General features: G+C 35.5%; 1 protein-coding gene across 1 annotated transcript in view; it reads right to left on the bottom strand.

Annotated features, from left to right (window-relative positions):
* Positions 1–12,459, bottom strand: part of LRRC9 (leucine rich repeat containing 9) — a gene marked incomplete at both ends in the record, with an annotated part of 106,522 nt that extends 94,063 nt beyond the window's left edge. The window contains 7 exons of the mRNA XM_080707300.1: positions 321–476; positions 4,084–4,266; positions 8,221–8,291; positions 9,468–9,531; positions 10,415–10,555; positions 11,925–12,143; positions 12,412–12,459. Coding sequence (XP_080563426.1) covers positions 321–476; positions 4,084–4,266; positions 8,221–8,291; positions 9,468–9,531; positions 10,415–10,555; positions 11,925–12,143; positions 12,412–12,459 — 882 coding nt within the window. The remainder of the gene's footprint in view (positions 1–320; positions 477–4,083; positions 4,267–8,220; positions 8,292–9,467; positions 9,532–10,414; positions 10,556–11,924; positions 12,144–12,411) is intronic.
* Between the last annotated feature and the right edge of the window lie 3,352 nt (positions 12,460–15,811).

The raw sequence follows: 15,811 nt of genomic DNA, 5'->3' as shown, positions 1-15,811 counted from the left end.
AAATCTCAGCAAAGCTTGAATGGAAGGATAGGAGAGGAAGAAAGCTGAGGTTGTTCAATGAAGGAGCTACATACGAATATGTGTAATAGCATAACTACAACATGATTAACCTGGACACTCTCTATTGGGGGGAGGGAAAGAGAGGGGGAAGGGCATGAAGCACAATGTAAATGTACACCACTCTCAATATGTTCCACTTATAAAAAAATAAAAATTAAATTAAAAAATGTGTTTATATTAAAAATAAATTTAGAAGATTTTGATTATCTGACAGTTATCTTTAGATGTAGTCATTGAGATTTTGCCTTATTAAAACTTACATTTTTTTTCACAAAGCTGAATAATTTTATTCGTTCTTCTGGTAACTTTTGTAATTTACATTTTCTATCATTCAGTTTTTCAAGGTCTTCATTAAGATGCCTCTGAACAGTTTTTATACGCATATTGTAATACATTATTTTTTTCATTGCTGTGGTCTACAAGTAAGAGAATAACAAAAGATTAGCTAAAACAAATTATTGGTAATCATTAGTAGTATTATATGAGTATAACATGTTCTGTATAGCAATTTGAAAGTTTTGCTAGTAACGATAGCTGTAATTAAAATGGCTTAAAGGGTTCTATATTTAATTGTTTTTATGTGGCACTAGGGATTAGACCCTGCGGTGGGGTATGGGAGAGGTTCTAACTCTGAACTATACAGCCAGTCCTATTTAATTTTATTTTTTATTTTTTAGAGTCTCACTAAGCTTTAGAGTCTCACTATCCTCCAGTCTCAGCCTCTCAAGTACTATTATTACATGCATATGCCACCATGCACAGCTCTATATTTAAATTTAATATGCAAAATATAAAATTCCAAAGATTCTCTGTTTGTGAATAATATTTATAAAATAGTATCACTTAGCCAATGAAACATTACTGCTGAATAAAACACATGACTATGTTATTCCTACTTGATTAGCTCAAGGAAAAATAAGGAAATAAAAAATTAAAAGCAAATATAACATAACTCAATACATTTTTAAGAGCCTGGCCATGAAATAGGATTTAGTTTTTTCCCCCAAATCTACAAAAGAATGCTTAACACGAGCTGGTTTTATTTTTTATATTTTTTAATTTTTAATTTTTTTTTTTTAGTGGTACTGGGGTTCCTGGAAATCCTTCTACCTCTGGGTTATACTCCCAGACCTATTTTCTATTTTTATTTGGAAAGAGGGTCTCTTAAGTCAGCATAGCTGGCTTCGAACCTGCGTGTTCCTCCTGTCTCCACCTCCCAAGCACGGGGATTACAAGCATGCGCTACCACGCCTGGCCATGAGCTGGTTTTAGACTGAGAAAATTACTAAATTTTCAATTGAATTCAATTATTTTCAATTTTTTTTGTGTGGTACTAGGGATGGAACTCAGGGGCATTCTATCTCCAAGCTACACCCCCAGACCTATTTTTTATTCTTTATTTTGAAACAGGGTCTCACTGAGCTGCAAAAGGCCTCTCTAAGTAGTAGTTGAAGCTGTCCATGAACCGCCATCCTCTGGTCTCAGCCTCCCAAATGCTGGGATTAGAAGCATGTGCCATCATGCCCGACTAATTATTTTCAATTCTTAGTAGGAGTAGATTATCCAGTTATAATATAAATTATGATAAAGTTATTAAATTCATCATTCAAAATATACCAGCTAAATGGTGCTTGAGAGTTAGTCATAAAGAACTATCTGAGCAGAACATAAACTAATCAGGTATGTTATAAAAATGTGACCTGGTTTTAACCATTTACTGGAAATAATTGAGATGTTTCTTTTATCAAGATCTGTATCTCAAGTAAATCTGAAGGCTTGTACAGTTTTATGTATTTTCTATAGCCACAGGCTCTCTTCATGCGATTTATTTAGTATAGATAGCCTAGACCCAACAGAATTATTTGGCAAAAAACACACACTAGAAATAAATATATGGTATGATTAGCAGACCAAGAGTTCCCTTGCTTTCTCACTTCAAGTTTCTGCTCAAACATTACCTTATAAGTACATCCTTTCCTGACAATTCTATATACCATAGTCAACATTCCTTCCTTTCTCTGCCCCTATCAACAATCCCTCTTCATTCACTCTGGTTTTATTTTTCTTCACAACATTTGTCACCACCTGGCATGATGGTTGTTTACTCATTTAGTTGCTTATTATCTGCCTTCCTCACTAGAATGCAGGCTTCAAGAAAGCAGGAATTGGTTTGGTCATTCTGCATCTTAGCATCTTGAGCTGTGCCTGCAATAATAATAGGCATTAAATATTTGTTAGATAAGCTGGGTGTAGTGCCAATGCCTATAATTCTAGTGCTTGGGAATCTGAGAAGGATCACTGGTTCGAGGCCAGCCTCAGGAACTTAGCAAGGCCATCAGCAATTTAGTGAGATCCTATTTCAAAATGCAAAAATAAAATGGGCCTGGGGGTGTAGCTCAGAGGTAGAACACTCTTAGGTTCAATCTGCTGTATGGCAAAAAAAAAAAAAAAAAGAAAAAGAAAAAGAAAAAACATGTTATATAAATGAACCAGCCCTTCCCGCCTGTGTGCAGTATGTTTATTCTGTTCACTTTTGCAGAATTTTTGCCTGATGTATAACTATAGAGATGATAGTGGAAATTTAAAAAAATATGGTGGATACTGTGAAGTTTTGTTGTTATTATTTTTTAATTTAGTATTGTTGGAAGAGACATTTCTCTGCATACTTCCAATGACTCTAAATATCTGCTAGAAGGACAGGACAGTGGCTCTTTGCTCAATATTGCAAGACAGTTCATTTCTTAAATTGAGAATGGAGAAGGGGGGCTGGGATGTAGCTCAGTACTCAGTTTGATTAGTACCAGGAAAAAAAAATAGAATGGAGAAGGTGATAATCTCAATGTTATAGATAGGGAGGGGGAGGGGGACACAGAATGAGAATCTGAGAATCAATCCTTAGGCTAGCACAAGAAGAAAAGTGAGTTAAGATAAAATGAATACAGAAATGTCTTCTTTGTGTGGAGATGATGCATGAGCCACCATCTTTTCAAAGGAAAAGGTGGGAGGGTTTTGGGTGGGACCTTTGCATGCTTGGCTCATTATAGATCAGCAAAAACTATGATGAATAAATGAATAAATGGAGCAAAGGGAATGACACTGGATTAGAACGAGAGTTAGAAATATAATATGGAAAGACTTAGTAAGCATGGAGAACTGCCACAAATTCCTTTATGTTATTAAAATCCCTTGGTGACATGTTGAAGTGGCCCCTCACTGGGAAGTTCATAGTGCAGCCCAGGAGACTCTTCTTGAGTTCAAATATACAGTGGAGAGCCACTGACGTTTTCAGGGAATCTCAAACCCTTTTTAATCAGGCTAAAATCTAACCTAATCTTTGGCATACTACCATCAACTATGGGTAGTTTCTAATCTTTACATATGATATTCCAGATGAGCGGTTTCTTATTATATTTCAACTCTTATTTATATCTTAATTTTTAATACTTTTATTGGTGCCTATACATCATAGTGAGGCTGAAAGTGATATAAACATACATGTAGCCCATAGCACGTGGTATATTTCCCTCTGATCCCACAGTACTCTCTCTTCCTATATACTAGTAAGATTGTTAGTGATACCTTCATATATGGATATAACATTTTATTTGAATTGTTTTCATCAGTTTTTTTCCACTTCCCACCAATTTCCTCCAGTCCTCTACCACTATCTACAGGTCTCTCTTCCTATGTCTAAAGTCCTTTTTGTTTCCTACTTTCTTACTAGCTTCCACACATTTTTGTATATATAATACTAGTCCAGTTAGTCGATACTGATGATAATTTTTTTCTTCCTTTTTAATTTTTATATAGACTATAAACAACAGTTTTGAACTATTTCACCTCTGGTATTATCATCAATTCTAGTACTAATGTTATTATTTGCATACTTTTATGTGAAAATCTGTTTACTGGGCAAAAGTAGAATTGGAGATAAGAAATGAGTGGATAGTCCTACCTACTCTAAGTGGACACAGCCAGAAAGACACAATTAAGTCACAGATTCCTGATTCGGAGTACACTTACATCTGCCAATTCCTTGATTTGCTTTGATGACACATCAAATGTGTCAAGTCTTTCAAGACAAGGCAAGTGATACAATACATGTGTGGAATAATTGCACAGCAGACAAACAGGATTGGTTTTATACTGAGGATCATTCAGACACAAGTCCTTTAAGCATGGCAGCCTGATTAAGTTAGTAAGGTCCTGAAACAACAGCAATGATAGCATTCAATTAATCAGTTTTCAACGTCCATTTCTAAAAGGCATTTGAACACATAATCCAAGGTAATGTATTCTAGCTACACACTTAACTACATAAAATTTTAGATGGATAAAGTGTTCTCTAGTGAAAAACATGGTAAATTTATGATGAAAATATCAACAATAATTAAACAGTAGCCTCTAAACAACTATGAATTTTATATATTTTCTAAACCATGCGCTCCAACTCAATCTTGAGTGCAACCACATGAATGACTTTATTCATTAGGGAAGTGTGACACCTCTTCACAGCCCCTTTTGCTAACAGCTCCCTCTGGGTTTCCTGGCCTTTCATAGGTCTGGCAGATCTGGGAGACAAGGAGAATAGAGAGCAGTGTTTTTTTTTTTTTTTTTTTTCAGAGGCAATGTTTCTCCTTGACATCTTTTATCCTGATCTTCATGCCATTGTATATATATATATATATATATATATATATATATATATATATATATATATATTTTTTTTTTTTTTTGGTCATCTAGTCCTTGCTTAACTCTTCATTTTGCTTTTTTTTTTTCCCTGCTTAAATCCTAACATTTTATATTTTGGCCACACTGAAGTTTCAGGGTATGCTAGACCCTATCTTGACTGGGACTTTCACTCATGCTATTGCCTTTGAGTCGACTGAACTTCACTCCAATTTCACATTTTAATCTTTCAGGGTCCAACCAGATGACAGGGCTGGCTAATCACTATTGTAGGAGTTTTGCATTGCTATTTCACCTACACTTCATGTTACAACTGTATTATGGGTCAGGCCAGAAGTGACAGGTTTTTCTGCTTGCTTAGCCTGTGCTTGTTACCACCAGAAGGTTGCCATGTCTAGCCACAGTAAGATAGGCTTCTACATGGTTTCTTGGCAGAGCAATCCTGTAACCTCCCAGCATTCTTTACTTGTCTTCTTCCACTTCATCTCAGGAGTCTCTCTCTGCCCTATTCCAGCCATGCAGGGTTTCTAGTTTTTCCAGCTGGCTGTGATCCTTGTCGCTTTCTAGGGCCTTCATCTTTGCTCTCACTTTTGCCTGGAATTCTCTTTCCCTCAGCAACATGACTGGGATCTCAAATGTTAGCTCCAACATTACCTCCCTTCAAGGAGATCTTGTCCTGACTCCCCAAACAAGGTGAGGGCACCTTTCTAAATGTTCCTGAAACACTCTTAATTTATCATTTATACCTCTTTTTTATCTCTTCTGCAAAATTTTGATATATTTAAGTGCAGACACCAGATCTCTCGGCATCTGCATTCTTATTCATGCAGTCCATAGGCGATTCTCAATGTGAGAAATAAGCCCCGAGAGAAGGTGTGGTCGCTGGCCAAAAGTATTCTTCACTCTTAGATATTCTTTCATAACTATTATTCTTTAGTAATGATTCTTTTAACTCTCCACATGAATTGCTCCGGTGGTGAAAGATCAGGACTGTGAGAGAAACTGAGTCCGTGGAAAATAAACTTTCAGCTTTGTTCAAATGGTAATAACCAGTTAGATGCAGTGCCAGCATTCCAGTCAGTAATTACAAATGCAGAACTCCACCCTTATCTTTGACCTTTATTAGCCAAGGGCTGAAAGGAAACTTGACCTTTGCACCTAGTAATAGCGATGCCTGGAGTTATAGTGACACCACCTGGTTAATAAGCCTATTGTTTGAGGAAAAGTGCTCAGCTGCTAGAGAAATATATCTGACAACTAAATCTAAAGACTTCATGTTATTTCTTGGTGTTTACCTGCTAAACTGTGTCATGAGTTTGCTTAAGCTTTCAGACAGCAGATTCTATTGCAGAAAAAATCCAGCAGACATTCATCGAAATTCTCTAAATCATCATAAAGGAACACGGATTTTCCCTACGACAACTATATGAAAGCTGGAATCTCGGACTTCGTCCCCTATTCAGCTCAGAAGGAGGTTGCTAGATAAAGAAGGACATTGGACTAAGCCCTAGGAATGAAAGTTCCAAAAGGGTTAAAGAAAACTCTTAAAAATATGGACTCTTCAAGTGATTTTGGGTGTGACTTTTATTCTTCTGGAATTAGCCAAATAAAAGCCTCTGCAGCTGCAAGGCCAAAGGGGCCTGAATCGAAGCACAAGACCCACCTGGGATAATGGGACTGATTTCAATCACAAAGACCTGTGATATCACAGGCCTTTACTTTTGTCTTGTTCAGGGTTGGTAATCTGCATGTGTATCTCTCTATTGTACTTTGGGTGTTTTGCACTTTTTTACTAGAAATTCACTGGGAGAGGGGAATATATAAAAAATCTTGTGTCCAGAATAAAGTGTTCAATTGCACAAGAAGCATTGATCCATATCAGGTTCTTTTCAAGAGCGCCGCTAATAGGATTATTTTCCTAGAAGGTAAAGAACCGCTGCAGATAAGAATCTGCAGTATTTCACTCTGTCCTTCCCCATCTTTACTGAGATCTACCGCGAGTAAATTCGCGCCCTGATTGGACTAAGCTGGCCTTCGGCATTTAAGCCTAAGGTTTTGTCCACATTTCCCATTATTTTCTTGGAGTAGATTCCTAGAAGGGAAATTGGAACTGACAGGTCAAGGGACTGAAACTCTTTTAAAGGACTTGGTACATAGTATCTGAATGCTTTCTAGAAAAGCTCTACCAATTTAAACAACTATCCACATTATATAAATGCCCACCTCACCCTAATCTTGCTAGCACAGAGTACTGTGTCCATTTAAGAGTCGATAATTTGAAATATGATTAGTTTAAGTTAAATATTTTACCTTGCATTCTATTTATTCTGAGACTGAAAATTTCTTTTGTAAACTTACTAGCCATGTGGAATTCAAGTCTGAATGGTCTGTTCTTTTATTCTTTCTTTTACTAGATAAATCAGATGATTTTTTTGTAATGGTTAAAAGAGGTCTTTTAATAGAATGCTCAAATCAATTTTAGCTTGCTACATTCTCTATAAATATATTTTCCTTTTGCCTTTTAATTTTATTATATTTTTAACAGACTTAAGTTTAAAATTTTCATGCAGTTAGACTTGAAGAATCTGTGTATCTTAAACTATCAGAACTAGAAAGGAAACGACAAATACACATACACACCCCGCTGTCTATCTCACCGGCTGTCCCTATGACAGTAATCAACCACCTCTGTGGTCTCTAGTTTTAGTCATGGCTTATCTTCCACAAGCTTAATCTTATCTGATGGTTTCAATGTTGATAGTGATATAGATGGCAAAAACAGTCAGACCCTGGGCATTTTCTGAAGAGAGAGTCAATAGAACTTACTGATGAATGAATTATTTCCTTCATGTGTCACGTGAAGGAAGGAGAGGAATAAAACACTACTATAAGAATTTTGGCTTAAGTTACAGGAAGAATGGAAATGCCATTTAGAAAAGCAAAGAAGGTGCAGGAGAAGAAGGTTTAATGGAGGGGAAATCAGTTTGAGTTAGAATAGATGTCTACAGACACCTCCTATTTTTTGTCAGAAAAAGTAGAGGTAGCAATATAAGAGTAACCAATGAAAGGTATTTAAAACTATAAGACATGATGAAAATATTTATAGAATGAATACAGATACACAGGAAAAAAGATCTAAGGGCTGATCAGGGATCGTCCACTTTTTAGATGCCGAGAGAGAACCAAACCTCAGAAACTGATGAGTGGTAGCTAGAAAGACTGAAAGAAATTAAATTAAGAGAAGATGGCACACCTCAAGAACAACATAGTTATTTGATGGTTTTAATAAATGTCAGATTTTTAAAGCCAATTTAGTCAAATGACTCTGAAATTCCCTGAAGTATCAGGTCGCCCCAAATTACTAATAGAGTTATTCTCTAAAAGAGGACTATTTAATTCATTGTCTGCAATCAGATTGTTCATAATCCAGGCTAATAAATAAAAACAAATTATTCCACTTAAACATACCTTGAAAGAACATATTTGGTTTCCAGAAAGGTTTAGTTTCTCCAGTTGTTCATTGGCATCAAGACATCGACCTTTAATTTATAAAAAGATAAAAGAAAAATTAAAATTTGTGTTTTAGAGCCAGGCATGGTGGCACATGTTTGAAATCCCAGGCCTGGGAAGCTGAGACAGGAGGATCATGCAGGTTCAAAGACAGCCTCAGCTACTTAGTGAGGCTCTCAGTAACTTAGTGAGACGCTATTTCCAAATAAAATTTAAAATAGTTCTGAGAGTGTGGCCCAGAGGTAGAAGCCCCTGGGATTTCATCCCTAGAACCACAAAAAATAAAAATAAAAATAAATAAAATTTGTGTTTTACCTCCTTTTCATGTATTTAATACATATGAGATATATGGCCATCATTTTCCTTGTATAAACAGGATTAATGGTGCATTGCTATAATTAGTAACTACTTGTTAATGGTTAACATTTTCCCAGTCTTTAATCACAAGTTTAGAAATACTTTGTATAGATATCATACAAAAAATCTCAAAGAAACTTAATATATGATCCAGCAATACCACTTCTGGGTATCTAACCAAAAGAATGGAAACCAAACTACAAACTAATGCATGTGTATCTATGTTAATAGCTGCACAATTTACTATTGCCAAACTATGGAATCAGTCAAGATATCCATCAACAGATGAATGGATTACAAAACTATGGGATATATACACAATGGAATTTTACTCAACCATTAAAAAGAAAATTATGTCATTTACAGGGAAATGGATAGAACTGGAGAATATTCTGCTAAGTGAGATTAGTCAGTCACAAAAAATAAAAAAACAAATGGATGCTCTCCCTAATATGCGGAAGCTAGGGAGAAAATTTGTCATAGGAGGAACTCTAGACATAGAAGGAAAAACCATAGATGAGCAAATAAGGTGACCTAACTGAGGAAGATGGAAGGGGGGAAGAGGGAAATTCCCTAATGCACACGATGTACATTAACAAACATATCAAAGTCAATCACTAAGCCAAACATGAGAAGGAAGCCGGGGGAGGGAATGAGGTGGGAATTGGATAAGGGCTAATTGGGATATGTGTGCATGTATGCCTATACCATCTTGTGCCTCATTAAGATGTAGAACTACACCGCACCAATAAAAAAAATAAAAGAACTCAAAACCTAAGCATGTACATTTTCATATTGATAAAAATTACTGTAGCATTATCTCAGATTCCAAATGAAACAATACATACCAATACTGCTTATTTGATTTCCTGCAAGGTTGAGATCATGTAAATTCTTCAAAGTTTGCAAGCCCTAAATATTTAGACAAAATATTTAGAAAAAAAAATCATTATTTATAAATTATCTCTTATCAGTCTGGTAAGTTTTCTGGGTGCTCTGAGCACAGTGTGCTGTGTACTTTTCTAGCACTAAGGGAAATAAGTATCTCAAAAACAAAGCAAAAATTTGTTTTTCCATCTTGGAACCTGGAGAGAATTAACAGAAGAGAGAAAAGAGGGTAGTGGAGAAGTAAGAGGAGGAGTAGGTGGGAAAAGAACACATTCACACAGTGTGTGTATGCTCTTAGATAAATTGTATGATTTCTTGAAACCTCTTCTTAAAAAAAATCTCAAATTCTACATTAAGATGAAGTCACTACCATTATTCTGCAGCTACAGAAATGCCTGTGAGCAGACATGTTGCAGGTTTAGCCCTTCAATGTCCCAATCTTGGACTCTAGGACGCTAGGCCACACCAGCTGAAACCTGTGTGTAGGATGTTTCCAAGGGTCATGAGCGGGGCGAATGGTAGTGCCAGGGCCCTGGCTGTGGGAAGGTAAAGGGACCTAGTAAGAAGTCAGCTTGCTTAAAGGAACAGGTTTGAGAGGCAGGTCCCAGACCAAAAATATCTACCATGAATAAATGTGCCTGAAATCCTGCTACTGGGAAAAAAAAAACAACAAAAAAAACCCCACAAAACCATCTGCTAAGAAGAGACAACATCTTACTTCCCAATCTTGTTGTGAGGAGTAATGACAATGATGTATATGAAGCCTTCTGTACTTTATAAAGTGCTAGATACATCTTAGTTCTCTTTGACAATAATTATACTAGTCATAAATATTCTTAATCATAATCTAATATTGAACAACATGGTAGTAATTGGCTTTATATACAAATCATTGAAAGTCTCTTACCTCAATAGTTTTAATCATATTGTGGTTTAGCCAAAGAACTGCCAATTTGAATAATTTATCTAAGTTTTCTATTTTGGAAATTTTATTATAATATAAATACAGTTTTTCCAAATTTGTACATTCTTGAAGACCTCCAATTTTCTGATAAAAAGAAGATTGAATAATATTAGTTTATATTTTTGTCATTAATTCTTCTAATAAGGTAAGTGAAATACATTTTCTTTTAACTATCACATTTTACTACAAAATCAGTATCCAGCAAAATAAACTAAAAATTTTAAAAGAAAAATATAATTTCCCTACACTCTAAACATAACTATATTTAATTTTATAAGTGTTATTTAAAATTTTAATCAACTCTATATCTATCTTATATGATTATAATCATAAGCCATTTGTTTTTGTTTTTGGCAGTTACTGGGGATTGAACCCAGGGGCACTCTACCACTGATCTATATCCACAGCCATTTTTATTTTTATTTTTTATTTTTTAATATATTTTGCAGTACTGAGGATGGAATGCAGGGGCATTCTACCTCTGAGCTACACCCCCAGCCCTAGTTTTTATTCTTTATTTTGAAACAGGGTCTCACTGAGTTGCAAAGGGTTTCACTAAGTAGCTGAGGCTGTCTGCGAACCGCGATCCTTCCAGTCTCAGCCTCCCAAATGCTGGGATTACAAGCATGCGCCACCACGCCCAGCCAAATTTATTTTTTTATTTTGAGATAGAGTCTCACTAAGTTGCCCAGGCTGCTTTGAACTTGTAATTCTCTTACCTCAGCATCCCAAGGAGCTGAGATTATAGGCATGAGTCATATAATGGATATATAATTTGTTGTTGTTTTTACTGAAGGCCACCTAAAATATTTTCATAATATTTCAGATTATAATACTTAATAGTCAAAAATATTTTATAAAGTTTTCTTCATTAAATATATTAAAAATTTCACAAATATTCTTTAAAATTACCCTATTTTGGAATATTTATACTTCTAGGTTTTATCTGTTATAAATAATACTGTAACAAATAGCTTCATATATATATCTATATATATAGATATAGATATATAGATATATATATGAATGTAACAAATAGCTATATATATATGAAGTTTCATATATATATGTTTGTTTGTTTTCAGCTATGGAATAACTTTTCAAGAAAATATTAGAAAAGGGATTTATGTGACAAAATGTATTTACATTTCTGAAGCTTTTGATACATTTTGCCATATGGCTTTTCAAATAGATGTCTAACCAATAGTATTTAAGTGATCCAATTTTACTACTAAGCAATATTGGCTATGATTTGATTTGACTACTAAAAATAGAATATGTTTATGCTTTGTTTCCTTATTTCTGTTTTTGTCTTTGTACAAATTAGTTTCTATCTTTTGCCCATTTATCCATTTTGTTTCATGCCTCATGCATATATTTCAGTGGGTTATTCTTTGAGATCCAAGAACTGAGGATAAGATACTTCATTATATGGTTATATGTTTAAACTTACCTCTATGCAGCACTCAGCAATCCAGAGTTCTTTAAGATGTAAACAAGTCTCTAACCCTGAAATTTCTTTTATATCTTGAGCAACAATTGTAAGACTTGTTAAATTAGGGAATAATGATAATCCAACTATACGGGGGTACCCTGAGAAAAACATCTCCAGTTTTGAAGTATTTGATCCTTCTTGTCCAACCATATCATAAGATAAACCATTGCACAAACACTGTTTTAAAAGAAAAAACCTGAATTATTATTTACATTAAATAATGACTTTAGCTATTTGCAGTTATATATTGTTGAATGCATTGGTGACATCTTTGTATCTCTCACAAGAGACAATATTGTACCACATGTGTTTTTTCTGTGCTTTCATAAAGCCATGAGACAGAAGAGATAACTAGGTAACCCTTTCAGGTCCAGGAAGCAACATAAAAATGTCCCATTTAATATTCTTGCAAATGTTCTTCAAAAGAAACTTGGCTTTGACTCACCAGTTCTTTAATTATTTCTTCTTGGTTTAGATTTTCACTTTCAATCATCTTCCATTAAAAATAATGATCATAATAGTATATCTGTTAAGGAAAAGGAAGAGGTGAAATAAAAAGTCATGCCATTTCAAGCTGAAAAGGACCTTAAAGTTACTTAAAGTTGAGCCACCCGGCACGACTTAAAATCTTCAAAGTACATTATCAAGAATCTGTCTGAACCCCCAGACAGTTCATTCCATCGCTAAAGTTTTCTGTTAGAAAGTTGGTTTTTATTCTGAATTTAATTCTGTCTCTCCATAACTCATCTCCTTTCGCTATCCTAATTTCTTGGTTCAAATAGAACAGGTGTTTTTTTTCCTCTTCTCTATATTGAAGAAAATAGTTGCCTTTCCCCTGGACTCATGCCTTGCTCCAGTTCAGGTCTTTCAGTCCCTTTACCAGGTATTCCTGATTCTCACCTTTGAATGGGCTCCACTTTATCCTTATTAATCTGTGCTGCCTCAAACTGAGCCTGGTTCTCTACGTGTACTTAGCAAAAAGAAAAATCATTAGGCTTACTTGCCAGGGTAATAAAGATTAATTAAAATGAATTCACCAACTTTTCTTTCATTATAGATTATATGAAACAATAAATACATATATGGCTTTAGTAAAATTTAACTGATTTTATACTTTTATATAATTTTAGATATATATTATCTAAGAGGTATAGATATCTTATTTTTAATATGACAAGATGTAAAAACAATGTATATTATAATCCCACTGGTTACAAAAACAATATGTGTAAAGGTATATCCATGTGTATATAATTGTGTAAATAAGAAATACGGAAATATACAAAGTTGGTATCATAAGTTACCTTGGACGTAAGTAAAAGTGGATGTAGCTAGAATAAGAATAAAAGATTAGATGAGGATAGATCTAGGCAAAAGTGGAAAATTAAAAAATGATAGTTTTTAAGAAGCTTATTTAGTGTTATGAAGTGTGACTATAAAACCATATTTTTATTTATTAGCTGTTGATACATTATTTAGACTACTTCTATTTGGGGGGATAACTGTGCTTTTCTGGATATTTTGTCATGTAGGACATAGTCACACATTTCTTTTGGGCTTATACATATGAATGGAATAAAAAAGATGAAATTATTGTTGTATACAGGATAATTCTCACAAGCATAATGTGAAGTGAAAGAAAAAGAATATATACAATAATACCTACCATATAAATAAATTCTTATAAAATTTGAAAGCAAACTATGGTATTAAAAGTCAGGATAATGGTTATCTTTCTGAGGTGAGTGAGTAGGAGGAGTCAAAAGAGGGGCTTCTAGAATGTTGATAAATTCTGATCTGGGTACTGGTTAGAGGGAGAACATAAAAATTAGAATTTAGCTGGGTGTGGTGGCACATGCTTGTAATCCTAGCATTTGGGAGGCTGAGACAGGAGGATTTCAGTTTGTGGACAGCCTCAGCTACTTAGGCCCTTTGCAATTCAGTGAGACCCTGGTTCAAAATAAAGAATAATAAATAGGGCTGGGTGCCCCTGGGTTCTATCCCCTGTACCGCCAAAAAAAAAAAAAAAAAATAGAACCTAATTTGAGAATATAAAATTCTATACCTAATATTTGTGTGATTTCTGTATGGATGTTATAAACTACAGTAATGAAGTTATGTTTAAATTTTTATTTAAAATGTACTTACATGCTCACTTATTTACTTGTATAAAATTTATGTACATGTGAAGGTGCATACATAATTTTTTTTTTTTTTTTTGGTGGTACTGGGGTTCCTGGAAGCCCTTCTACCTCTGGGCTACACTCCCAGACCTATTTTTACATTTTTATTTGGAAACAGGGTCTCCTAAGCCAAAGCCGTGGCTGGCTTCGAACCTGCGCGATCCTCCTGTCTCCGCCTCCCAAGTGCGGGGATTACAAGCGTGCATCACCACGCCCAGCCATAAATTAAATTAAAAAAAAAAAAGATAGTGACTCGAGTCCTGCATTTATCTACATTTCCTCCCCAAACTCAAGAGAATGACTGGAGGAATGAAAATAAGAAAGAAAAGTGCAGCTGTACCAGGAAAAGAGCGTCAAGTGTCAGAAATATTGATAAATGTCTTTTTTAAATGATGCAAATGGTGTTATATTCAGAGAGGCTTATTAATTCAAGCCAAGCCAAAACTCAAGATATCAGAGAAAGTAGTTTAACAAAACTATTCCAAAAGTGACCTAAACTCAGAGCAGCAGTGGATGGAAAAGAGTAGCTGTGGGCCACACTTAAGTAAGCAAAGCAAGACTTTGAGATGGGTAGGAAGCTTTGTAAACTGAGGACCCTGCCCCATCATGATGAGTGCTATGGTCCAAATGTGCCCCCTCCGAAGCTCAAGTGTGGCCAATGTGATGGCACTAACAGGTGGAAACTTTTGAGAGGTAGTAAGGTCATGAATGGATTAAGTTCCCTTTTTAACAGGAATTGACAGATGGATCTCGTCCTTTTTTCGCCTTTCCACCTTTGGCCAAGAGAGGACCTCACCTTGATCTAGAACTTCCATACCTCCAGAACTGTGAGAAAGAAATTTCTGTTATTTTTAAGCTACTCAGTCTCAGGTATTTTGTTACAGCAGCACAAAACAAAGACACTGAGTCAAGAAGGAGGAGAGTGACACCGGCTAACACCGCAAAGAAAAACACAGCCAGAAAATCATGGCAATACACTGGGCTCTCTGTTCATCCATTCGCTAATATATGTGTTGAGGGCCTAATAGGAACCAGTCAGAGACTGATAGGGGTGGGCAGAAAGAGAAGGCCTCTGTGATAAGGTGGAATCTGGGCAAAGAATTTAAGGAAACAAGGACTATGAGCCATGAAAGAGCCTGGGGAAAGCACATCCAAGAGGGAACAGCAAATGCAAAAAATTAGGGTGAGAGTGAACTTGGTATGTTTGCAGCCAGCAAGGGAAATGTTGTGGCTGGAGCTTACCGAGAGAACAGGAGACTGGTGGGATGTGAGGTCAGGGCAGGATCTGGGGCCACATTGTGAGCTCCCTTGCAGGTCCTTGTGAGCACTTTAGATTTTCTTATGAGTAAGATGGCAAAAGCTGCATAAGAATTTTGAGTGGACAAGTAATATGAACTGTATTAGATATTGAAAAGGACACCCCTAGCTACTCTTCTGAAAATAGATGACAGGGGTCAGGGGCAGAAGCAAGGAGACCAGATAACAGCCAGCTGTAATAACCTAAGGGAGAGAAAATGTTGGTTGGAGTTGGGTGATAATATGGAGGTGATAAAAGTGGTTAGATGACGGGTTTGTATGGAAGGAAATGCTGCTCATTCCTTCCCTTCTGCCCACTGGTGACTGCATCTTAATTTTATTTGAGGACAAACCCAAGATGCTGCA

This window comes from Muscardinus avellanarius (assembly GCF_963383645.1).
Source record: "Muscardinus avellanarius genome assembly, chromosome: 12".
NCBI lineage: Eukaryota > Metazoa > Chordata > Mammalia > Rodentia > Gliridae > Muscardinus > Muscardinus avellanarius.
Note: the sequence above shows the minus strand (reverse complement) of the source record. Positions and strands in the feature narration are given on the sequence as shown.